Source organism: Candoia aspera, chromosome 2 (genome assembly GCF_035149785.1).
Source record: "Candoia aspera isolate rCanAsp1 chromosome 2, rCanAsp1.hap2, whole genome shotgun sequence".
NCBI classification, from domain to species: Eukaryota; Metazoa; Chordata; class Lepidosauria; order Squamata; family Boidae; genus Candoia; species Candoia aspera.
Window position 1 is genome coordinate 133,258,443 of NC_086154.1, and position 26,886 is coordinate 133,285,328.

The window sequence follows — 26,886 nt, forward strand, 5'->3', positions numbered from 1 at the left end:
CTTCACTGGAAAAGTTTTTAAAAATTCAGGGAGACATTCAAAGATGTATTTGCTTTGAAAGTAACCAATGGTGAACTGTACAGCCCAGTCAAACATCAGGAGTTGACCACAGGAAATGTTTTATGACATTTTGTATTATGTCATAAAACGTTTTATGATAATTTTAATGTCATAAATGTTCTATAAAATATGCCAAATTTCTATTCCACGGGACTCACAGGTCCCAGATTTTGGATGCATTCTGTAAGTTAGCCCACTTGAGGTACCTTGGTTCAAAAATTGTTGCCCTACAACACACTGTTTCGGCCAGTTAAAGGTTATGAAAAGACACGAGAGTTTTAGTCGTATATAGATAACCCACCCAATCAAAGCTCTTTGGGGTCCTAAATAATTTTTAAGAATGTAAAGGAGTCCTGAGACCAAAATGTTTGAGAATTGCTGGTTCCTCCTTCACCTCTGTCCATCTGAGCAGCGTTTTTCAGAGGCTGCTGATATCAGTGCTTTCCTATTGTTATCTCACCCCCCAACTGCCACCTGAAGATGGTTCGCATACTACAAGTAGTCCTTGCTGAATGACCACTCATTCAGAGACTGTTCAAAGTTATGATGGCACTGAACGAGGGGGACTTACAACAGGTCCTCGTAGTTGCAGCTATCAAAGCGTTCCCATGGTCATGTGACTGTGATTCAGGCGCTTGGCAACCAGCTCCTAATTACAATGTTGTAGTGTCATGTGGTCACGTGATCACCATTTGTGACCTTCACTGCTGGCTTCCCACAAGCAAAGTCCACCAGGAAGCCAGAAGGAGGTCGCAAATGGTGATCACATGACCGTGAGATGATGTGACTGTGCAGGATTTGCCTAACAACCACAACTGGGACTGCCGTTGTAAGTCAGTGTGGTCATGTGACATTGCACTTTTTGCCGGTCCCAATTACCACCATTAAGCTAGGACTGCCTTTATAGGTATCCAGCAAGACCAATGACTGCAAGAGGAAATGCAGTTGCTGCAGAGGGAAACAGTACTACCTAATCCAGTCTAAATATCTGGCTGTGCGTCCAACAGTAATACAAATTTATTAAACTTGTATGCCACCTGACTCTCAATGACTCTGGGCAGCTCACAGCAATCAAAGAAATTACAATAAAGGACAGAATCATGGGGCCCACTGCTCAGCCTTTGTGTCTAATGGAAGAAACAGACAAGGCCAGTCGGGTTTCACCCAGAACAGGGAGTTAACCTTTCTGTCTGCAGTGCAGCTCATTTTAGTTTATCGGGACAAAACATGCGCTTAAGGAGTGCATTCTTCCAGGAGAGAGTGGGGCATGCAATACTGCCAAAATACAGGTTGTAATCTACCATTCACTACATAAAAGACAATCATTTTTCTTACTTTCTACTCTGATAAACAAAATTGACAGCTAGCAGCAAAACCAAGTCTTACAACTCACCTAATGTTTAAGTCCAGCAAGATTTGCTTCTTGTTCAAGCCTGTGTGAACTTTGACTCCAATGATTTTGAGGGGCTAGAAACAAAAGCAGCACTGTTTCTAAATAAACAAACCTATCTAGAGGCACTGGTCTTCACTCCCACTCCCCCAGCAGTGCTTCATTATGTACCGAGGCAACCAATCCATTGATTCTGTATTGAACTCAAGGCTTTATTTAATATACCCTTTGGAGTAACTCTTACTACTTTCTGAAGGCCAGTTCCCAGCCTGCCACTCAAAAGCTAACTGTGGCCCTTAGCTCCCCACAGGCCCCTACCTCTGAAATACCTCTGCGTCTCTAAATGCTGTTTTTATTATTTTTCAGATTTATACTCTTCTATTTTATAAATTGTTGTTTTATTGTGAGTGTCTTATGAGTATGACTGCCACGGAAAGGCGTGATAGAATCTGCTGGAACAAACCAAAAAGGTTATTTTTAGCTGATAGATGCTGACATAGCTTAAAAAGAATGCAGTGTGACGGGTCCATGACCTTTGATAATGGGAAATAGACAAGGATGGGATAGTTACAATGCCTGTTGCACTGACCTACTTCTCCATGTGAAGCTTTCCACCCAATATTTTGATTAATTATTCTGCTGACCATTAATTACCTTTTCTCCCATGTCAATCTTGCTGAAGGTGAAGGTCTGCAAGTGGGTGTTAGAAGCCCGTATACTTGGGGCAATATTTTCCACCAGGAGCTTCTCCATGTACTGACCAAAGAAGGGCCAAGCTTGGGCCAGAATCTATCACAAAGTAAAAAGCACAGTCCCGTAAGTATTTTCACACAATCATGTCATGGCAGGGAAGGAGCAGCTGGACTAACTGCCTCTCACCTTATTGAGCCATTCGGCTTTCTCAACGTCTGGAAAACTGACCTGGAAAGAAAAAGAAGTAGACATTAGTTTAGGCAAGTCAAGACATTCCTGCTATGGGCTCCTGGCCACGCTGGAAACCACAAACATCCATATTCGAAGTTGGTGCACTGTGCCTTAAGATGTGTCAGCAAAAAACCTGGCAACTTTCATAAGTGACCATGAAGATGAGAGATTTAAGTAAGCGACACAGGATGAACAAAACATTCCCAGCATTTTTTGAGACAGGGTATCAGAATTTAGTACTAGATTGGCATGTCCCTTCTAACCACCCCAACTGTGTTGATAAGTTGAGCAACCCCCATTTATTGTTCCAGTCCTTGGCAAGTCATTCATCATTGTTCTAATCTGAAACCTTAAAGCTTGCAATTCTCAATGTGCTTATCTGGGAGTAGGTTCCACTAATCTCAGTGGGACTTTCTTCTGACTAGATGCACCATCTATTAGGCTGTTAAAACTCTGGACCCACCATTGTGCTCGTGATCTCCCTAGCATACATAACCCAAACTGCATGAGGAGCAAAGGGCTGGCATTGCTCAGATTAGAAGAACTTTTGCAAAGACGTGGGCCCTTGAGACTCCCAAACAAAACAAGTTATTATTCAAAGATACAATCAAGTCTAGGATGAGTAACAAAATTCCAACAGGATCAAGAATGTGGGACTCAGGTCCTTGGAATGTAGAAAGAGTGTTGCTCAATCATCAACCTTCACTTTATCGGCTGATGGGTGAAGCAATTTTCTTTCTGCATTGTGCTCCTTTCAACTGCTTGCTGAGATGGGGGAAGTGGGGGAAGAGGAGGTGCTGCAAGAGATGTTTTGTAAAGGGGGCAATGACTGACGACATGAGAGAAGCAGCTAATCTCTTCCAACGTTCTAGCATGCAAGCATCAAACACCCTCCCCTTCCTGTTCCACAGAAATCTTGTTGATGGTAGGTTAAGCAGAATTTGCGGCTTCATGCGGAATAACAGGACTCTTCCAACCCTAGCCAAAGGCCTCAATATGTGGCATGTCTGCAAAAGATAGAGTTAGGAGAAGCAGCGTTATAAAATACCATCCATCAAATCCTCAGGTGTTTGAGGTTAAGGGGGTCCCAAATTGGGAGTTGCAACCTCCACAGGGTGTTGTGACTTGGCAGGGGAGGGGGGGAGTTGCAATTTTTTTTTTTTAAGTCATCTCTAGCACGATTGTCAACCTCAAACTTATGAAATGGTTTTCTCTTGCTTCCTTTTCTTGGCAGAGGCATAAGCATTTTGTGAATTGCCAACTCTGTAGTATGCTTTCAATTACAGACAGTCCTCTACTTGCGAACAGGTTACATTCCAAAAGGCTGTTCACAAGTCCGTTTTGTCCTTAAGTCCAACCAAGTGTAAAAAACAAGCACAGTACAGTTCTTACCTTACGGTGATGGGATAGGCTCATCCTCCGGAGTTGATTTGGCATGTTTCTCCGCCTTCTTGAAGAAGTGGTCCAGCAAAGTTTCGGTGGTGGCCTTCCTCTTTTCCTCGTAGATGATACTGTAGCAGTGGATTGCATCATGGACAGCTGCAGACACCTTGATTAAGTGCTTGACGTTAGGGTCTTGTGTCTCGAACAATAACAGCGCTTTTTCAGTCAAGCTGAACCCCTCTGCCATCAGCTTGGTCTGGAACCTCTGTGGTGGTTCAGTCATTTCCTCTTCCTCTTTATTTTGCTGGCTTTCCAACTCGATGAGGTCTTCGTTGGAGAGTTCCTCTGTGTGTATAGCTAACAGCTCATTAAAGTCTTCCTCCTCCAAGTCAAGCTGAAGCTCCTTGCTGAGGACGACCAAGTTGCTGACAATGCCCTGTGACTCCTTTTCTGCCGTATCAAACCCTCAAAAGTCATGAATGAACTGAGGGCACCGATGTTTCCACACTCTGTTCATGTTCATAGGGGTAACCTCATGCCAGGCTGCACCAATGTTCTTGATAGCCTTGTAGATGTTGCAGGACTTCCAAAACTGGCACAAGGTCATCAGGGAGTCCCCTTTGATTGGCTGAACTGCCTGCCTAAAAGTGCGGCAAAGATAGTATTTCCTCAAATTTGCTATCACCCCTGCTCCATAGGCTGAAGGTGGGAGGTGGTGTTCGAAGGCAGGTAACACAACCTTCACATTCAGATGGAAATCATCCAAGTAAGGTGGATGACCTGGGGCATTATCCAAAATAAGCAGAATCTTAAAGGGGATTTTTTCTCACAACAATACCTCTCCACTTCCAGGATTAAATGGTGAAAGAACCAGTCTTCAAAGATGAGAAGGGTGACCCAAGCTTTCCAGTTAGCCTTCCACACAACAGGAACTGAGCCCTTTGCGATGTTCTTGAGAGCTTGAGGGTTCTCAGAATGGTAGACTAGCAGCGGTTTTAAGCTCAGGTCACCAGAAGAGTTGCCACCTAGTAGGACAGTTAGCCTGTCCTTCACAGCTTTGAAGCCTGGCAGTCTTCTCCTCCTTGCTGATGTATGTTCTGTTGGGCATTTTCTTCCAATAAAGCCCCGTTTTATCCACATTGAATATTTATTGGAGCAAATAACCACCTTCCTCGATGATGTCCTTGAGGGTTTCTGGGAACTCCTTGGCTGCAGCCTCATCCACACTTGCTGCCTGGCCACTCACTTTCACATTATGAAGGCCCACGCAAGCCTTAAAACTCTGGACTCACTCATGATTTGCTACAAATGCCCCTTCAGCTGCACCTTCACCAGCCTTCTGTTGCAAGTCATGGAATAAGCTCTTAGCCTTCTCCTGGATCAGCATTAGGCTAAGCAGCATATGCCGCTGTTGCTGATCTTTGAGCCACGCACCGAGCAGTGTCTCCAACTCTTCCATCACTTTTCCTCTCCTCTTTATTATCATTGATTGCATAGGCACTGAACATTTCACATGTTCCATGATCTTCTCTTTGTTCTTAATGATCGTTCTAATTGTGGAACGTTTCATGCTGTAAGCACATGCCACACTGGCTATCTTCTCCCCCCGCTCAACTTCCTTTTCACCTTCGTTTCCTTCTTAGCACTACCCGCTTCCCCACTATCACTCATCCATATCACTGCAGACATACTGTAATTCACAGTCACTACAGCACACACCGCAAACAAAACACCACAAGAGCAGCACTGCCCAAAATGGTGCACGCTCAGCCTCCCAACACGCATACCTATGCGGTGTGCTGTAAACTAACCCTTTCCCGCCTTCCAGGAGGTTGGAGGTCTGAGCTGGAGTTGTGAACAGGTTTGTCTGTCTTGGCGAAAGTTCATAATTCGAAAGTTCGTAAGTAGAGGACTGTCTGTGTTACATAGATATATGTAATGAAATAACTTTTGTATCTATTTTATAAAATGTTTAAATATATCTATTGAAATCTGTTCTTATGTCAAAAATCTTAACAGAGGTTTGATTAAAGCTTAATGCATTTTGTGGATTGGGTTTTTAACATAATTGAAGTAGACAAAAGTCTCATTTCTGCAAAGTATGACAAACTGATTTACTGAATATTGGGCAAACATTTATCAGATATTGACACTGACTGATATCTGGGTTCAACTTCTCTTTGAAATATTTTTGGTTTTTTGGTGCCAGCAGGACATATAGTAATACATCAGTAGTCCTTGAAATGTCTGTAGATGTGTACGTTTTGGACAAGTTCATGAACCCATATGATGATAAAGTGATAGCTCGTAAACTCAGTAGTACCAAAGAGAAGGAATTTATTGATGTTTCTTCTGACAGTTCTTTGGCAATAAAAATCTCAACACCACCCCTCCCGCAATTATGGACCAAGGAGCAAAAGGAATTGAGAAGTCTATGATCATATTGATTCCATTTCCATCATTCTATCACAGCAATAAAGAACAGCAAATACTGAAAAATATTAAATGCGGAATGAAAAATGAGCGTGTCCATCTCAAAAACAAAAGCCAGATTTCAGGAATTGTGCAAAAATAACCTCAATCTTCCTATTTAAGAAAGTTGGTTTTAGATTTGATTTTTATTGGTAGGTTTTATTTTATTAAATCGTAGAATTTTATTTTACTTGACACAACACCATTAAAGTAGAATATTTATTCCTTGTCCAACCCAATGCAGTGAAATGGTCAGTTTTAAATTCATTGTGATATTGCATAGATTCAGAACTCCTGTTGTAGGGAAAAGGTGAAACTCCATGACTATCACATGAAACACACACACACACAAAACAGTGAATGATTGCAAGTTATGCATAAATAGTGAAAAACAGAGAATTTGTGCACCTTGATGGAAAGTTTACTAAAGATGAGAAAAAGAATAGAGAAATTGTAAGACCCACAAATGCTAACAGAAAGGCCATGGGTACCTGTGCTCTGTTGTAAGGAGGGTTTGTTGAAAAAGCAAAAATATCTGTGTATAAAACATTTCACTTCATCCCACTTTGTTATATCAAATGAAGGTTGAGCTTGTCAGGAGAAACGCAAAAGTAAGCTGAATCCATTTAGAAATGGATACTTAATATGTGATAATGTGATATGTGATGATATGTGATATGTGATAATCAAGACTGGATCCAGAGTGCATGGATACTGCGTGAAAGCGAGCTGAACAGAAAAGGGAGCAATCAGTACAAAAGAGGTATGTCAAGACGGATTGTCACACAGACAGAATTAATAAGGACCGAGTTACAACACAAATATAAGGAAGGTTGAATGGAATGAGAGGAAGAAGACCATGAAAATCGTGATTGGAGGGTGTTGATGAGATCCTGAAAAAGAGAGAGGTGAGAATTTTAAAGAACAAAAGACAATGTATGACAGGATCTATGAATGGGGTGGAAATAAGAATGGTTTGCAAGGATAGAAAGCTATGGAGTGACAGAACAAATGGTATTGCTGTAAACAGGATTTAATTATGTGTTTTCTTAATTCATGCTTTAATTTCTTTGGCTTACCACTTCTGACTCCTTTGCTGCACTTTGCCCAACACTGAGTAGCTTGGTGAATATCCATATCTTTTTTGAGTAGTGTTATCTACCGGCCACATTTTGATATTTTCCATTAGGTATTGCTCATATTTCCCTACTTTTGACTGTGTTGCCCATGATGTTAGAATGTTAGTGGTCTTTAAGGCAACTGTTTTTATTGCACCACCCCAATTCTGGACATGTTATTCATTTGCTTTTGCTCATGTATGACTTTTATCAGCAAGGGTTTTAAACCGAATTTGACAATCATCTTGAACGTCTGAAGAAAAGTGAGGCAGAGCAGCCCGCATACGGGATATGGACACTCATGCTTAGTGCTGCCATCATAAATCACTAGCCTTGGTTTTTGTCTCTCTGCACTCACCTCTCTCCCCACCCCACATGAGCATTTTTCTAGGAGTGCAAGTGGGGAAGACAGGGTAACCCTGATGATCCAAGAAACTGTAGTTTCAGGAACTGTGCAAGGTAAGTTGAGAATCTGGACTGCAATCTTACTTAGTTGCTCAAGAGTCAGTTCTACTGAAAATGAACCTTCTGAGTAGAGAGGCAGGGAATTGTGGTTTTCTTCCCCCCACAGCTCTTCGTTGCTCCAAAAATAAGGCATTAAAAGAGTGGCAACTTCTAATTCACAGTATTTCAAACTTAACAGAACAATATGACCCACTTCCAAGCAACATGAATGTATTATTTCGGGATGCTATATCTAAAATATCACAGGACAAGCTAAAAATGCCCCACCTCAAAGAACACGAAAATAAATAACTTTTGCTAAGGTTTGATTAAAAAAAAAAAGATATAATTGTGGTGGTTCTGTGGAGACATAAAAATATAAGATTTGGGGCTGAATCAGCATCTTTCTGACTTGCACGTGTATTTTGTATTTACCTATGGAGGGGAATTTTTCAGGTTTATCCCTTCTCTACAGCTAAAGTAGTATGAATTTTATATAAAGATATATAAGTGCTAAGCAAGCACTGTTTATGTCCCCCTTTCACAGTATCAGAAAATTTACAACCTCCCTGCCCCCCTGGCCTTAAAAACAGTTCTAAGAATTATCTTATAATATGAAGAAATGCTTAGGCAAAAAAATGCTTAATTTAACGAAATCACAAAATGGTTGCAAAGAAGTCAATAGGAATTCCAGTCTTGGAGGGAGTATATCATTAATAATAACACAACATGCCTTCCCCATTCTTTTGCTATTTTATATTGTCAGTTGGTTTGGTCTTACGTCCTTTGCCATGTCATTCTCTTCGAGTCAATCTAGTTGATTGTTTCAAATAATTATAGTAGTTAGATCTTGGCAGCAGATGAAATTCCTCAACACAGAATATGGGCCTGGAATGAGTGGTAATGCTTTTGGCTCAGGAACCACAGACATTTGTCTAACACTTGCTTCTGGAAAAGAAGATCAAGCAATTTATGCTTTTTTCTCCACTTTTACAGATTAAAAAAAATATTTTGAGAAATGGTAAAACTGGAGGCTATCTTGTTCAGAGTCAGCAAGGAGCAATGTGGATATACGGTTTTATGGAAAATTATTCAATCTCTGTCAGAATTTCTGAATTCTTACCTTTCTTTGTGACTGATCGCTATCAGATTCTGTGGTCCTACTGATACATACTGTAAAAGCAGTCTGAGTTAATAAATAACACCACTTTTTGGGACTTGTTTCATCTGTTTCATGAACAAAATCATCCAACATCAGATGTGCCAGTGTGAAAAAATAATCACCCTCTTAGATTCAGTAACTGGTTACACCGCCTTTAGCTGCAAATACTGCAACCAAAAGCTTCCTGTCATGAGTGATCATTCTCTTACTTTGTAGGAATTCTGGTCCATTCCTCCATGGAGAACTGCTACAAGTTACAACTCAGTAACATTTGGGTGTTTTCTAGCATGAATTACTTGTTTCTAGTTCTGACACAACACTTCTATGAGAGTTAAATATGGACTTGACCTTGCAATCCCAAGTCAAATTTTTTTGCCCATTCACTTCTAGATTTCCTGATATGTTTGGAATTGTTGTCTTGCTGCATGACCCATCTAAGCTTCAGCTTCAGCTTCAGTTGGTAGTCAGCAGACTAATGTTCTCTTGACACAAAACACTCCCAAACCATAGCACTGCCACCTCCATGCTTGACAGTATGATGGTCATACTTGTGGAACGCATTGCTTGGTTTCTGCAAGACTCCTTCCTACTGCAAGAAGTTCTACTTTTACTCATCTGCTTAGAACAGCCTTTCTCAACCTTTTGACCCTGGAGGAACCCTTGAAATATTTTTCAGGCCTCGGGGAACCCCTGCACATTCAGGTTCAAATACAGGCCAGAAGTTACAAAATTATATTAGTTTCATGTGTAGGCCTGTATATATGCATTAACAATGTTCTTAAGCTAAAAATTAAGAATGAAAATTACCTCTTTAATGTAAAGTTGCCTGAATTTGAAATAATCTTTTTAAGTAAGTCATGATCTCCCAGGGAACCCTTAGTGACCTCTTGCAGAACCCTAGGGTTCCACGGAACCCTGGTTGAGGAACCCTGGCCTAGAACATTCTTCAGAAGCTTGGAAGGTCATCCAGAGACTTGTTGGCAAATTTGAGATGAGCACTGATGTTCTTAAAAAGCAGTACTGTAGCTTCTTCCTTGCTATTTGCTCATGAATCCCATTTTTATCCAGAGCCTTTCTGATGGCAGAGTAATGAGAACAGACTTAAGCCCCCCAAAAGAGAGATCTGAGTATCCATTGTTGTGTTCTGGGGTTCTTTGTAATTTCCTGGATGATATTGTGTTGCATAAATTACTTTTTCTCACTGGCACATCATTTATTTATTTATCAAATTTCTCAGCTGCTCATCTCGTACACGACGACTCTAGGCAGCTTACAGACAATAAAATAACAATCAATAAAAACAATACAGTGTAAGATTGATACAAATATAAATATCCATAAATATGGATATTTTATGGTATAAAAATGCAAAAGTATAGAGTATAAAATTCAAGATGGTAATGGGGCCTTAATATCTTATCCTTGGCACGGTCATGGTGCCAGCCACCCCCATGAATGGCTATCCCCGCTCCCATCCCAAGCAAGGTGCCACAACCATGTCTTCACCCCCTTCCAGAAGGCTGGGAGAGTGGGGGCCCATCTTATCTCTGGGGGTAAGATGTTCCAGAGGGTGGGTGCCACGGCAGAGAGGGCCTTCCTCCTGGACCCTGCCAGTCAGCAATCCCTCATGGACAGGGTCCGTAACATGCCCTCTCTGCCTAACAGTGTGGGATGGGTCGATGTTATGGGGATGAGATGGTCCCTTAGGTAACCTGGACTCATGCCACATAGGGCTTTAAAGGTGATAACCAACACCTTGAATTTGACCCAGAAGCAAACTGGTACCCAATGCAGCTCGCGCAGCAGTGGTGTTATTTGTGCCCTTCTTGGGGCTCCCAAGACTGTTCACGCAGCCACATTCTGGACCAGCTATAGCTTCCGGATACTCTTTAAGGGTAGCTCCATGTAGAGCGCATTGCAATAGTCTATATGGGAGGTGACCAGGGCATGAGTGACTATTTGGAGGGACTCCCGATCCAGGAAAGGGTGGAGCTGGTGTACAACACGTAGTTGTGCAAAGGCTCCCCTGGCCATGACTGCCACCTGCTCTTTGAGCAGGAGCCGTGAGTCCAGGAGGAGCCCCAGGTTCTGCACCAGTTCTGTTTGGGGCAGTGCCACCCCATCCAGAACCAAAAATGGTAAATTCCTGGATACCTGGGAGCCCCCAACCCACAGCCACTCCATTTTCCCCGGGTTCAGCCGCAACCTGTTGTCCCCCATCCAGCCCCCCACAGCCCCCAGGCACTCGGAAAGGGTGGCCACAGCATCCCTTACTTCACCCGGGATGAAGATGTATACTTGAGTATCATCAGCATATTGATGTTTCATCCCATGGTGACGGATGATCTCACCCAGCAGTTTCATGTAGATGTTAAAAAGGAGCGGGGAGAGTACCAAACCCTGTGGCACCCCACAGTGGAGGGGTCACGGGACAGACCTCTCGCTCTCTATCAACACCGATAGGGATATATTGGCATCATATATTAGATTACTTTATGAAATAAATGACAAGCAAACTTTGGTATTATTTGTTCACTCAGATTTGCATTATACTGTATATCATTAAGATCCACAGGAATATTTTTTTACAGAACTGTACAAGTCAGGACATTTATCCACCAATAGACATGATACGTGGGCATCAAGAAAATGCAGAATTCCAATATATTTATGTTCAGAGGAAATAGTTTTTTGTGTTTATTTTAAAAATGATTAATTAAGGGTGCCTCAAGGAGAAAAAACATGATGAAGTGGTATCAGCAGAGAGTTTGGCTGTAGGAAACAGCACTGGCAAGATGCAAGTTTCCTGGAGCAAGACAGCTGCTTCTATGCAGATGTCCATCATCTGCTCCCACTCACTTATGTGTCAGCATTCCTTTGCTGCAACTGGTCTGCTATAGCTGACTTAATGTGGTTAAGGTAAGTAACCAACAGATTCAAGGATATCTGAATACCAATCGAGGCATGAACCACAAGTTTCTCATATCAGTCATAAATGACTGTCCTTCTCTAAATATATTGCTGAAATAAATACATCTTGGGGTAATCAGAAATAGATTTTTGAGAAGACTGGTTCCTTGGAACATCTCTGGATAAAGAGAGGACAGGAGATTGCCCACATGTGCACCAGATGGCTGCTCCTTGCAAGGAGACGGCAAGACAGCGGTTTTCCATGGGCTTGAGCACTGGGAGATGACAAGATTAGCCATCTTGCTCACAACTGCAGCAGAGACTTTTAAAAGACACTAAGTTTGCAAATCTCACTTTCTAATCACTTTTGGAAATTGCTCATTAACTACACCTAAGCTATTAGAGACCTTTGGAATGACAAGTTTGAAAATGCTGGATGAGTCTGCCTTCAATCCTGAATGAAAGAAAAATTTATTTAAGCTTAAGAATTTAAAGAATCTGAAATAAATAGCAAAAAGCTAAATAAAATTTTGATCCTAGAAAGTTATAAACAGACTAAGGGTCCAGATAAAATTGGAATATTGAAACTTTCACAATAAGATCTTGGAATTAATTATAAAGAATAAACAGATCTGTTTTGGTTTTTATAAGATATAACATAGATAAAGAATTTCATTATTTCAAAATCTGGACACTAGAGGGGACTAAAGATTTTAGGCAGAGGAAAGATATACAGGCCTGCAAGATGGTGCAAAATGTTATGACAATAAAAATACTGAACAAAACTTTTGAAGAATGGAATATGAAAATAGTAGCCATAATATCAACATTGTCAGTAATGATTTCTGCTTCTATGGACAGACAATGTCCAAAAGATGTTGTTGAAGAAATGTCAGATGTAGAACAAATTTTATCTGACAAGATAGAGATGGTATAGAAAGTGGATTCATAACTGACAGGCTATGAGAATTATTTAGAAAAGGATGTTTCACTGGATCTACAAAATAAATTGGCTGAGGTTTTAAAATTTAAAAGGGAAATACAAATGACAACCCAAGAGAGCGACCTGGATAATATTCTCCTACTGGATTTACAAAAGAGGCCTGTTAAAGAACTCTGTGCAATGGGACAAAGAAGAAATGAAGAGAAATCAAATCAAATCCTATGACAATATTTGAATGAACTAAAGATTAAGAAGTAAAAGGAAGGAATATAAAATTGGTTTATTTGATCAAGGTTCAAACAAGGTATGTTGTTACTTCTGGCAACCCTTTATGGACTTTCTGCTGACACCAGGACTGAAAAGATGATTCTTTATGGATTTGTTTATAGATAAGAGATGGGATATGGGATGAAGGGATAAATGTTTGTAAGTTTAGAGAGGGTGAAGAGTTACTAAATTTGTTTATATTTGTTGTGAAGAAGGTTGGAAGTTACTTCTTTATATATTTCTTTTCTTTTTCTTTATTATATTCTTTTCTTTTTCTCTTTTTTTCTTTCTTTCTTTTTCCTTGCACTTTTTATTCCTTCTATTTACTTTCTTCAGGTTTAGTTTATATTAGATTTTACATACATATATACATACATAGATTTGCATGGAAGAATTACAATGTCAAGAAGCTAGACTGGAAGCAGGCACAAGCAGGTGTTCAACAACATAAATACTCACTAAGGGGCTTGACTGCTAAAAAGTTCATGAAAATGTTAAGAAACAATTCTCCCAAGTGTTATGGCTTTTTCTCCCACTCACATATGCTAAGTGAGTGGAAGCCACTCTCTTCTGCATAGAATGGATGGTTTTCATCTGTCTCTTGATTTAGTATAGACTGGCCTGATTTCAAACTCTTTGCTTCAGACCTTGTGAGAACTGGTTCTCACATATGAATTCCATTCAGTTCTATTACTTAAACGAATTCCTTCTTGTTACGTTATTGGTATAAAAGGCCATCTGATGGATTTCAAATGATGTAATAGTGCTGGAAGTAATAAAAATAATACAGTTGTAACTGAAATTATTCAACCCCCATTGCAAATCAGGTTGATTGTCAAAATGTACAGACTTCCAGCTGTTTGCAATGAGCAAATCAAACAAAAGCAATTGAAATAGCTCAACACAACGAATGCTTCAAGTGGTGTCCCCAAAGTCAACTGGAAATGGAACTTATCATAACTTCAAAATTATGGCTCAAAATTATTCAACCCCTTCATGGCAAGCAACTTCAGTACTTAATAGAGCGCCCTTTTGCTGTTATGACCTGCTGCAAACAAGATGCATAGCCAGACACCAGCTTCTGGCAGCGTTCCTGTTCAGTAATATTCTTGGGTTTGCGTGCTGCAACCGCCTTCTTCAAATCCCACCAGAGATTTTCTATGGGGTTCAAGTCAGGTGACTCTGATGGCCGCATCTTCCAGGACTTCTTCTGCATCCAAGCCATAGTGGAATTTGAGGTATGCTTGGGATCACTGTCCTGTTGGAAGGTCCAATGACACCCAAGCTTCAGCTTCCTTACAGACGGCATGACGTTTTCTCCTAGAATTTCCTGATACTTCAGTGAATCCATCTTGCCGTCCACACCTGCAGGTTTCCAGTGCCAGAGGATGCAAAGCAGCCCCAGAGCATCACCAAGCCACCACCATGCTTAACTGTAGGCAGAGCGTTCTTTTCAGTGTATGCTTCATTCTTCTTCCTCCAGACATACTGCTGATCCATTGGGCCGAAAAGTTCCAGTTTTGTTTCATCACTCCACAGAACAGAATCCCAAAATTTCTATGGCATATTTATATGATTTTGAGCATATTGGAGCCGACTTTTCTTGTGCTTTTGGGTCAGTAGTGGTGTACGTCTTGGAGTTCTGGCATGGAAACCTTCTGTGTTTAGTACACTGAAACCTGAAGATTTGTAGAAGGCGGTTCTTCAGCAAAGGATCGTTACCTTGTCGTGGTGCTGGAGCTTGAGCACCTCAATGATGCCATGAGCTAAACCGTGAAGGGCCACCCAAGACAGGAAGGTCATGACAGAGAGGTCAGACTAAATGCGATCCCTGGGGAAGGTAATGGCAACCCACCCCAGTATTCTTGCCTTGAAAACTAAATGGATCAGTACAACCAGAGATATGTCGGTATACCATTGGAAGATGAGACCCCCAGGTCGGAAGATAGTCAAAATGCTACCGGGGAGGAACAGAGGATGAGTTCAACTAGCCCCAGATGTGATGACGCAGCTAGCTCAAAGCCAAAAGGATGGCTAGCGGCCGATGGTGCTGGTGGTGAACGGCAAATCTGATGTTCTAAGGATCAACACACCATTGGAACCTGGAATGTAAGATCTATGAGCCAGGGCAAATTGGATGTGGTTATTGGTGAGATGTCAAGATTAAAGATAGACATTCTGGGCGTCAGTGAACTGAAATGGACTGGAATGGGCCACTTCACATCAGATGACCACCAGATCTACTACTGTGGACAAGAGGACCACAGAAGAAATGGAGTAGCCTTCATAATTAATAGTAAAGTGGCTAAAGCAGTGCTTGGATACAATCCAAAAAATGATAGAATGATCTCAATTCGAATTCAGGGCAAGCCATCGAACATCACAGTGATCCAAATATACGCCCCAACCACAGATGCTGAAGAAGCTGAAGTAGAGCAGTTCTATGAGGATCTGCAGCACCTACTGGACAACATGCCTAAAAGAGATGTTATTTTCATCACAGGAGACTGGAATGCTAAGGTGGGCAGTCAAATGACACCTGGAATTACAGGTAAGTATGGCCTGGGAGAACAAAACGAAGCAGGACATAGGCTGATAGAATTTTGCCCAGACAACTCACTCTGCATAACAAACACTCTCTTCCAACAACCAATAAGGACGGCTGAGAGAAGGAAGATAGATGCTTTTGAACTGTGGTGTTGGAAGAAAATTCTGAGAGTGCCTTGGACTGCAAGAAGATCAAACCAGTCCATCCACCAGGAAATAAAGCCAGACTGCTCACTTGAGGGGATGATATTAAAGGCAAAACTGAAATACTTTGGCCACATAATAAGAAGACAGGACACCCTGGAGAAGATGTTGATGCTAGGGAGAGTGGAGGGCAAAAGGAAGAGGGGCTGACCAAGGGCAAGATGGATAGATGATATTCTAGAGGTGATGGATTCGTCCCTGGGGGAGCTGGGGGTGTTGACGACTGACAGGAAGCTCTGACGTGGGCTGGTCCATGAAGTCACGAAGAGTCAGAAGTGACTAAACGAATAAACAACAACAACAACAGAAGGCGGTTGCAGCACGCAAACCCAAGAATATTACTGAACTGGAGGTCATTGCTCATGAGGAATGGGCTACGATTCCTCACGAACTCTGCCAGAAGCTGGTATCTGGCTATGCATCTCGTTTTCAGCAGGTCATAATAGCAAAAGGGTGCTCTACTAAGGGGTTGAGTGATTTTGAGACTGGAGAAGTCATGGTAAGTTGCATTTTCAGTTGACTTTGGGGACACCATTTGAAGCATTCATTGTGTTGAGCTATTTCAATTGCTTTTGTTTGATTTGTTCATTGCAAACAGCTGAAAGTCTGTACATTTTGACAATCAACCCGATTTGCAATGGAAGTTGAATAATTTTGATTACAACTGTTGTAGTAGTAATAGTGGCTCCGTGAAAGTCTAAAGTCTGCCTACTACCTTCCCAAACAAGGCAAATCTTTGCCTCATGAACCATGCATAATTAGTCAAGAGTACAAGGAAACCAGAGAATTATAAAGCGAAGCACCATGGAAACAACTGGGCTGGGTTGCCTATTCACTAGATTCTTTGAAATGAGCCCTTACTTATGCTCTATGCCGCTGGTACAACAGTGTGGTCCGGGGAGTCAGGGCTCATGTCTCAAAGATTCAACTGCCACACGGCTGATATATAGTCAATATTTATGTTTTACTCTGGCCCAGCAGCTCTGAGCTAATAATCCATTAGAGAGATTTTTTAAAAGTTCAAGTTTTGCCCAGAGAATGCTGGCAAGAACTCCAAAGTCAACATTGCCTTCTGAGGACAGCTGGCACCTCTTGCCGGAGGGAGAAAACACAAACTTCTAGCAAGTATTGGTCTTCTGATCACAGCTAGTGCTCTCCAAATAGGCCAGGACTACAACTCCCAGAATCCCCTAGCAATGTGAATCCCCAGGCTAGTTCCAATACTTCTGGAGAGCACTGGTTTGGGCAAGGCTAAAGTTACCAGGGGATAAGAATGGAATATTATATCTAATAACAGGATCTGAAAACCAGCTTTCAATTCTAGCTTGTGATGAGCCCCCTGGTTTTGAGATAAGAAAACATTTCTGAGTTAGTAATTTGTGATTAACGCAGTTGCTGTTGCCAGTGGTAGAAGCTAAGCCAAAGCAATAGAGAAGCAAGTATTAGCAGACTTCTTGTGAACAGTAAGGTAGGATTCGGAAGAGTTTTGGCTCAGTGTGGTGTGAAAGGGACTTCAGAAGCAATACCAGTTAGAAACTGAGAAGAAATTAAGAATTTATGAGTCATTGTATTAACCTCAATTTAAATATCACTCATAGTGACCCTTAAGTGGCTTTTTGACTGTGGAGTATTAAAACTCCTCTAAGGAAAAAAGAAGTCAGAGGCATGCATTTTCTTTTGAATCAATACATACTTTGCAAGGATCCTGGATTCATCACTTCCCAACCCCACTTGAAAATAGATTGCCCATACTAGGACTACATGAAATTTCTCGATCTAAAATATAACCGATCACTCAATTCTTGGAGATTCATTCTATCAGAGGAATGAGTCCTACCAATAATATAAGTTGACAGTGCTATCTTCTTTGGTTTGCAGGCCTCAGTAAATCATAGCTTATCAGAACCTGTACAAGTATAATAGAAGTACTATAGTTCTTGAGTACACACATTTTCCTGTTCTTACTGCAAAGCTAGCAAGATTACACATTCAGTAACTCTCTCTGAACATGGTAGTAAAGGACGAATCTCTCATTGGTTGAATTCAAACATATTAAACCATGGGTTATTTTAGTTAAAGTAGTGGCATAGCTGTACCCATAGAGTGAAAGGCAGGTTTCAAATCTCCTCCCCCCAAAGCCCTCTGGGTCTGCACAGCCTGGCCTCCTCCTTGCCTTGGTGTAGTTGCCTGGTTGTTCCTGCTGCTACCATCTGTCTTCCACAGAGTCCCTCACATGACATGCTTCCTCTTACCCAAGGCTGTGAAGGAGATAAGGCTTCCAAACCTGTACCACCATTGTGGCTAATAAAAGGTAAACATTTAAAAAATGAAATATTTTCTAGAATGTATCCTTATGGCTCTGTAGCTTAAAGGCACGTGGCTAGAGGTTTCAGCACTTCCTTTCTCCATTGGGAGATAAATCAATCCCACAAGAAATAAACAAAATCAAACTTAGTGAGCAAGATTTCCAGTTCACAAGAAGTGTATGTTGGCATTTTTTTTTCTGCTCTTGGCTACCATGGTAATTAATTACTTCCTTAAGCATCAGCAGGGTGAAGAGGTCGAATTTAATTGTCCTCAGTTTAGGTGTTAATAGTTGCATTGCCTGAGGGGAAGACAGCTTGCAGGACTTTTTAGTTTTTTAGCCTTGCAGCCGAGTAAGCAGCTCTCTGAGAGAGCTCTCTCCTCTCTGAGAGCATGTGTGAATGCACAAGCCTGTAAATATGTTTTTGTGCTTTCCGTAAATAAACTTATTTTTATAGAAATGCCTGGTGTGTGATTCTTCTGATCTCTCAGGCCAAATGCTTTCCAGCACTCTGCAAGAGTGTAAAGATAAATCTTCAGGAAAACAGTCTGAAATTATAGAGAATGTCCTAATGCAAAAAGGAGCAAAAGATATTAAGACTTAACTAGCACACACTGACAAAAGAAATTAAAACTTAATGCAAAGTCTAACTGTAATAATTACTTATTCTTTAAAGATAATTTGAAAGCTGGAGCAAAGTGGTCTGTTTCTTTGTTCCTAGATTTTCGCTTGCTTCTGGGGCAGCTCCAGCCATTTATCAGGGCTGCAGGGAAAAGGAACTCCCTCTTGTTTTCTCAGTTCAAGTACAACAGTGTCTGTTGCTCCATGTCTCTGGAGTTCTACCTTTTAGTGTTAAAAAACAAATCTTGTTGAATTGGAGAGGAAAGGTGATGGGGATCCACTGTTGCACATGAGACAGAAAGAGCATATCTCCCTGTGAAGATGTGGATTTAAAGTTTGCAAACATCTCAGCCTGTCTGCAAAGAAAGACCAGCAAAAATGCTGCAGTATAGTGAATGCAAGCTGGCTATTCACAATAGTTAGATTTATAAACCACAATGTCTGGGTTCATAATACACTAAAAGAATGCTAAGTAAATGACATGACGGCATGATGTGTTGTATGAACCCAGCCACCAGTTCTTTCTTGTTTGTGCACCATTATTTTTAAATTACACCTGCTTGATCCTGAAGAAAGAGAAGACAACAGTACTGTTTTAGAGAAATAATCCTTTTTGCCTATTGGAAGAGCTGTATTTCTCTATCATGAAGAAAACTCTTCCAAATATGGCCATTTCCAGACAAACTTTCCCTATAAAAGCTTCTCAAAGTTAGCCTGCGCTCTATAAGGTTATGAGAGGAGAGTCAGGGCAGAAGTAGTCAAGAGGCTCTCTCATCCTCAAACGAAGGCTCTACCTTCTGCTCAGGTGGCCCACAATGCAAGCAACAATGCCAAGCATAAGACTGCAGGCAATGGGTTGGGTGTGTGCCAGCCCTGAATGCAAAAGCTGCCATCCATGTGTCTGTAGTCATCACTTTCTGACCTTTTAACAATAACAATAACAATAGCAGCTCTGGAAGAAAACTGCAGAAAGTGGCCTAGATTCAAGACGAACCTGTTCTCCTATCCCTGTAAGTGAAAGGCCCTTTCTCAGCTGCTGTTTGCTTCTTCTGTTACAAGGGGAAAAAAATTAAGGTGGGGTGGAAAGCAGTCAAGGGCAGAAAATTTGTTTACATCACTGCAAAACAGCTCGTGAATAGTCACAAGCATTTGATACAACCGCAGTTCTCTAAAATAGCTGCAACATTTAGACCTTGACTGCTTTTTTTAAGAGTGTGCTTTCTGGATGTTTTATTCAGCCAGTGTTCTGTATCCAACTTCTCTCACCTCTCATTACCATAAAGACTAGCTTTCTATTGGGCCAGAAATGAGGAAAATGAAAAAAGAGATCACTTACTGCTGTAATTTTAAATTACACCTGATTTGCAACACAGGCATACCCCACTTTCCAACATAGCTGAGGAGGTTCAAAATTCCTAAGAGGAGAGGACACCAAATATTGATAGCATGACAACTGTACAAAGGTTTATGGAAGAAGCATTTGAATGAGATCAAGAGGAAAAAAACCAGAGGGTCAGGTTCTCTCCTTGAAGACTGCAGAACATTTATTTTCAGAAGCTGCATGAATATAAAGTGGGAAAGGGAGATAAATCACTTAAGTCCAAAAGGGCTGGAAAACAATTAAAGAAATAGCCCTGGATGATGCTGCAATGTCCTTTGCTAAAAGACTGAAGTCTTAATTCATCAAGGAACTTTTCTGTGCAAACTCCAAATAAATCACTACTGTTCTTTTGTACAAGCTGCAGTCATTTCAAACGTAATAGAGGATTTGCAGAATTTCAATTTGGTATTTTAAATATTAATGTTAGGTCTCGGATTATAAGCGCAGGACACTGTTATCAACTGCTGGGTAAAGCAGTGCACATATGGACTCTCCAGGAGATTTCCTGTTCTCCATCTCTGGCACCAATAGAGGCAAGGTTATCTGTTTATCAGAGAATGTTTGAATTTAGAAGCCAAAAGATAAAACAAAACACCATGCATTATTCATAGAAAATATTACTGCCCCTACAACGGTCCAATTTGAACCTTCTATATGATTTGTGAGCTTTTTCATCATACAGTTCTGCTGTAGCAAGTGGAGGATGGCCCTAGAAATCAACCTTAGAATAAATAATTTTCCCTGATCCTCTTTCCCCAGATCCCATACTTGTAATCCTGGACTGTAACTATAGTTCTTGTCCTCAGGATTGAGCTCATTTTTGAGTTTGGAGAATGTAGTATATTTTTTTGTTTTGAAGTGTGGAGGCATATAAATTAAAACTCCTATAGACATAACTAACCCTGGGTCTAAAATTCTGCAGCAGACATTTTTCTAGGATTTCTAGAATTTAGTGACTTGAAAGCTCCTTTCCAGCCCCTGAAAATATTAGAAGCTTTTAATTTGCTTCTAATTCAATGTAGGACAATTAAATGCATGCAAATACCAGCAGGTTTATGACCGCTGGCTGGAATTCAGAGTTCCATGGAAAAACAGAATGTAATTTGTGGTTATCCCTCTATATGAATCTGCCCTTGAAGACAATTTGGAAACTACAGCGGGTGCCAAAAACAGCTGCCAAAGGATAAGACCCATTACAGTATAGCTGTATTATACCTTCATTATGGGAGCTGCATTGGCTATGGTTTGTTTCCAGGTACAAGTCAAAGTGCTGGTTATCACATATACAACCCTATATAGCTTGTGTTCTGGAGCCACTGGAGCCACTCAACTCCATACACAATCAGCTCATCCCATTCAAACCAGCAGAGAGGGCACATGGGGTGGGGGGAGCAGAAATCAGCCTTCTGTGATGGCCCCCACCCTCTGGAATCCTCTGAAGTTGGGACGACTCTCAGAAGGACAGCTAAAATACTGCTTTTTTGCAGAGTCTTCAGGGAATGCACATTATTATTTTGTCCAAATTATGGGTATACTATCTGATGAGTTTTTATGAGATTTAAAATCGTTACCTTTTTTTGATATTGGTACTTGATTTGTTCAATAATCATCAGCTGTTATTCTACTATGGTTGTTTTATTGTACCAGCTGTAAGCTGCTTGGAGTCCATGACAGGTGGCATGTGGATTTTGTTCATTGATTGATGGATTGCAAAGGAGGAGAGCTTGCAACTTTTCAGATGTTGCTGAACCACAACTCCCAGCACCCCTCCCCACTGGGGCTGCAGCTGAGCCATAAGTTGAGGCCTACAGATTTCCCACCTCTGAGCTAGAAAGTAACACAGTTCCACCCCAAATGTAGATTTCCTTTTAACTGTGGTGGGTATTTCCTCAGAAGTAGTTCTCTGCTCAGTTGCATTCCTCATGACTTTTTCCTGAGGTCACAGAGAAATGGGCACCTCCTTCCCTCCCTCCCGCTTTCTTTCCACCTGGCACTGACCTCCATTTCAAGACCAGCCCTTTATGCAGAAGCCCAAAGCTGATGTTTCCTTAATGGTGAAAGGGGGAAGGTGATACTAACTGCAGGCCTGTAATGTTGGCCACTTGGAGTCCTTACTTTGCACAGGAGGAGGTCTCCTTGGACAAGGGTTAAGGCAGAGGGGGGGCTGCTCTTCTACTGCATGAAAAGGAATCTTGCTGCCAGTAAGCATGACCTGGGGACAACTTGCAATCGCATCAACAAACCCACTAATGAAAATCAAGAGGAAGCAGGAGCAACCCCAGAAGTAAGTTGATTCATCAAGCTGATAAGGAGGGCATTTGCACATATGTGTTCTCTTAGCAGATGCTGCAGTTTAATGGCTTTGCCAGTTTCAAGGTGAAACTTCCTGAAATAAATTCTAGTCACTTCTCTGGATTCTTCCTGGCTTCAGTTGTAGAGAGATCTTTCATTTGAAAGGGTGTTCTGCATTGTCCACCGGGCTGAATTCAACCAATAATAATAATAATAATAATAATAATAATAATAATACCATGCTTCCACAATTTATGACATGAATTATATATTTTTTCTAAAGTTAAACAAAAAAAGAGGGAGCTCCCACCCACTTAAGCTCTGTCACAAGATAACACTATTTCTAGAATGTAATATAAAACCCAGATCTGAAAGAGGCCAAGGGCAAAATGAAATGGGAGAGGGTGGGCTATGCAGCCTGATTCCTCAGTCTTGTTTGCCTGTTCTGGCAAATTGTTGGCAATAAATTCCTTCCAAAGTTCTAACTCCTTTATGATGCTTAAGGATGCCCTTTCCTAATGTTAGCCTTGTTCATAAGTCTGTGTATCCCTTAAAAAAAAACCACACACACAAACACAATAGTTACCATAGAACCCATTTGTCTGGCTGCTTCCCATTCCAACTTCTTTGCACGCACATGTGTGTGCGCGCACACACACACACACACACACACCCTTTTCTTAGAGATTCTATGTGAATTAAATAATTTTTTTAATCTTCCCTATAAGAATTGAACATGGTACACTTAATTCCCCCCACCTCCATTTATCGTCACAACAAACTTGTGAAGTAGACCAGGCTGAGAGATATCTGCACAGCTGAGACCAAAATGACCCACAGGATCACCAGTTCCCTGCACTCTTAGCTCCTCCATGGGATACTTCCTGCATTTCCTGCTACAGTATGTGCATCTCACCTCAACTGCAGCTTCTGTTTTTTCAGGGGTGGGGTGGGGTGTGGGGTGGGAAGCTATACTGTGGAAAAAACTGCTGTTGGAGTTGGGCAGGCCTCCTCCTTATTAAAGTTTAGGAAGAGGCTTAAACCCAGGTGTTTTAGGGTTTTATGACTTTTAGCATTTAATGTTAGCTTTTTAAAAAGGCTTTTATAATTTTATATATGGAATGTAAGTACTTTTGCAATTTGATATATAGAGTGTAAGTACTTTTGCTAAGAGCCGTTAGAATGGGTGGCACATACATTTATAACTAAAATAAATAAAAATAGTGAGGGGTCCTGAAATCATCCTGATTCGTTCACGAAGTGGGAGACCTGAGCCTCACTCTCCATCCAATGCTCCACCTATGACATCATCGTGCAGCTGTAGGCAACCTTTTCGTCATCAAGGGACATGCTTAATGTTTTCAAGGAGGTCAAGAGTTGTAATGGGAGAGCCAGTGTGGTGAGGTGGTGACAGTTTTGGCCTGACCCTGGAGAGACCCAGGTGCTAGTGGCTACAAAAGCTTATTGGGTGACTTTGGGCCTATTACGCTCTCCCAACCCAACCTACCTCACAGGGTTGTTGAGGGAGGAAAAATAGGAAGATGCACACCATCTTGAGCTCCTGAACAGACAGCAGGATAGAAATCTAATCCCAGGTCAAAATGGCAGGAATTTGTGTCTCAGGTTTCCAGCAGTCATGATCAGAGAGAGTCCCAAGGGCTATGCATGGCCTGGGCACTGCAGGTTGCCTCTCCCTGCCCTCGAGGCTGCATCAGAGTCATTCCAGTGGAAATTGGTTACCATGGAGACCAGCCAATAAAAGGAGAGATGGGGAGTTTAGTCATTTCAGAGAACCCAGTGCATTAATGTATGACCTAATTAGACAAGAGGCTGAGGCTAAAAGCACCCAGAGAACAAAAGGAGGGGAGAAGAGCCATCTGCTTCTGGGAAAGGAAATGAACTGTCCCTCAACTGCCACAAAAATAAACAGAAGAAGGACAAGGTGGCGCACAGATCCATAAATACAGTTTTAAACCATACCAGGGTGGGAGCATAAAAGTAGCCATTGTTTGGTGATGACTTGTTTGAGCTGGAAGCAACATCTGCATTTGGATGACATGCCGAATGGTAAACAAAATAGGGAAGTGGTTGAATAACCATGCTGCTAAAAGAGGGCAAACACGCTGCACTAACCCAGCCTTGTGGTTAATTGTTTCATGAAAACACAGCCAAAATACAACCCATGAAACACATGCGACTGTAGCAGAAATGTGGGAGCAAGTTATTTTACAGGCGAGCTTGCTCATGACCAATCTTCACACTGAGGACCCCGACAAGTCTTCCATAATCTCATGATTTCCTAGGATATTGTCTGAAAAAGTAATGCCAATATCACTGCATAAGCCAAACCCAGCAGAAGTTATATCAAAGGATTGCACTGAGGGTTCGGCTGAAGTAGATTTGGGGGTCTTGTTCTCAGCAGGTGTAAGATGGTATGAATGCCAGCAGAAAGACAATCCGGCTACTATTAGTCTTTCTCAAAAATAATTGATTTAACCATTGTAGCACTTCTTGGATGGTTCTATGACCACTGAATATGTAGGCATAGAATGAAAGAACGCAGTAGGTAGTTTTAAAAAAAAAGGATTTACAATGATTTGTTCCATCCCTTCCCAGTAATAGACTCAATGTATCAACTTCTCTCCTTTTTCTCCCCTTCCAAAATTATTACCAACACTAGTAACGCATTAAAGCCAGTGGGTATCCTTCTGTTCATCAAAGGACTTGTGAAAACAGCTAAAGGGACAAGGGGGAAGATTTTCACTAATTCCCCCTTTGGCTTCCTCTGTTTCGTCAATGCTGTTTTAAATATGCTTCCTCTGCAGCAAATTTAGGAGATGCACAAGAGCTGAAGAAGGGAGAAAGAAAAAGCATAAGTGGTCTCTCCTTTTTTTATTCATGGAGAACTGCACGGGATCAGAAGCCCTTTCAAGAACCAAAAGTGCTGCTGGTTGCAACCCAAAATCATCAACTTATCTGCCAGAAGATTAACACAATCAGATGTAAATATTTGGAATTTCAGTGCTTATTGCAGGCAATGAAGACGAGTTACAAAGGCTGGATTGTGTTTTTAATTCTGTCTCATGGTCAAGTCTTAAGCAGGTAAAGAACCAAAACCAAGCACTACTCAAGGCCGCTTTCAAACCTATTAAGTTTGTGCTGGAACCAAGTACCATATAGAAGTGTTTGCTCTCCTAAATGAAGAAAATTACTGTAGATGAACATACAGGTAGCTTTAGACATTAACATACCTGGCTAGGATTTAGGGTAACAAGCTTCAAATCTCAACTTCCAAATCAACAGCCTACCTTGCTTGAATAAGCGACTAAAAGCTTTGTTCCAGGATAGTGCCCTAGCCCATGATAAAAGCAAGGTTCACCCCCTCTAAAGTTACAAACATTTATCTCTTCATTCCATATCCCATCTCTTATCTATAAACAAATCCATAAAACATCATCTTTTCACTCCTGGTGTCAGTAGAAAGTCCATAAAAGGTTGCCAGATGTAACAACATATCCTATTTTAACCTTGATCAAATAAACCAACTTTATATTCCTTCCTTTTACTTCTATAATCTTCAGTTCTCACCGTCAATCAATGTGGCTTCGTCAAAGGATGTGGGACTACTGATGCCATTTTTGCAGCTTGCCAGCTTATAAAGAAACACCAAGAGAGGACCCAACCATTGCACATGGCATTCCTAGACTTGGAAAAGGCTTTTGACCGTGTTCCACACCAACTGATTTGGTATACCCTTCGTGATCACAGGGTGCCTGCATTACTCATTGACTGGGTCAAAATGTTATATAAGAACACTAGTAGCCGTGTGCGATGCTCAGCTGGCCTCTCTGACAGTCTTCTGGTGACGGTCGGAGTACACCAAGGCTCCACGCTGTTGCCGCTATTTATATTAGCTATGGATACCATCACACGAGACCTGCAGCAAAATGCACCTTGGACCATACTCTATGCTGATGTCATGTTTGCTTCTACTACTAAGAATGAACTGCAGTGGCAAGTACAGGCATGGAATGACCGCCTCAGCCATTTTGGACTCCACCTGAACATAAAGAAAACTGAGTACCTAGAGACTGTAACCACCCATGGGACACTCCAAATAAATGGAGAAAACTTAAGAAGGTGGATGTCTTTCGGTACCTTGGCTCCCATCTCCAAAGTGATGGTGGCATCAGTGGTGATGTGCGAACAAGGATGAATGTGGCCTGGTTGCGCTGGTGAGAACTCTCCGGCGTGCTTTGTGACAAACAAAAACCAACCCGTCTTAAATCTAAGATCTGTAAGACGATCATTCGCCCTGTGACACTGTATGAAACTGAGTGTTGGGCAGCAACAAAGGGAATAGACAGCCACTTCCATGTTATGGAAATGCGTATGCTCTGTTGGATATCGGGCATCTCCCTGCTCGATCACGCCACAAATGATGCCATCCAACAACTAGGCAT

The 26,886-nt window shown here is 41.4% G+C and overlaps 1 protein-coding gene across 2 annotated transcripts in view; it reads right to left on the minus strand.

Annotated features, from left to right (window-relative positions):
* The window catches only part of ESYT1 (extended synaptotagmin 1), a 70,894-nt gene that overhangs the window by 30,164 nt on the left and 13,844 nt on the right, over positions 1 to 26,886 (minus strand). For both annotated transcript variants that reach the window (XM_063293681.1, XM_063293682.1), the window contains exons 2-4: positions 2,330 to 2,371; positions 2,105 to 2,239; positions 1,454 to 1,527 (exon numbers count right to left, since the gene is read on the minus strand). In XM_063293681.1, coding sequence (XP_063149751.1) covers positions 1,454 to 1,527; positions 2,105 to 2,239; positions 2,330 to 2,371 — 251 coding nt within the window. The remainder of the gene's footprint in view (positions 1 to 1,453; positions 1,528 to 2,104; positions 2,240 to 2,329; positions 2,372 to 26,886) is intronic.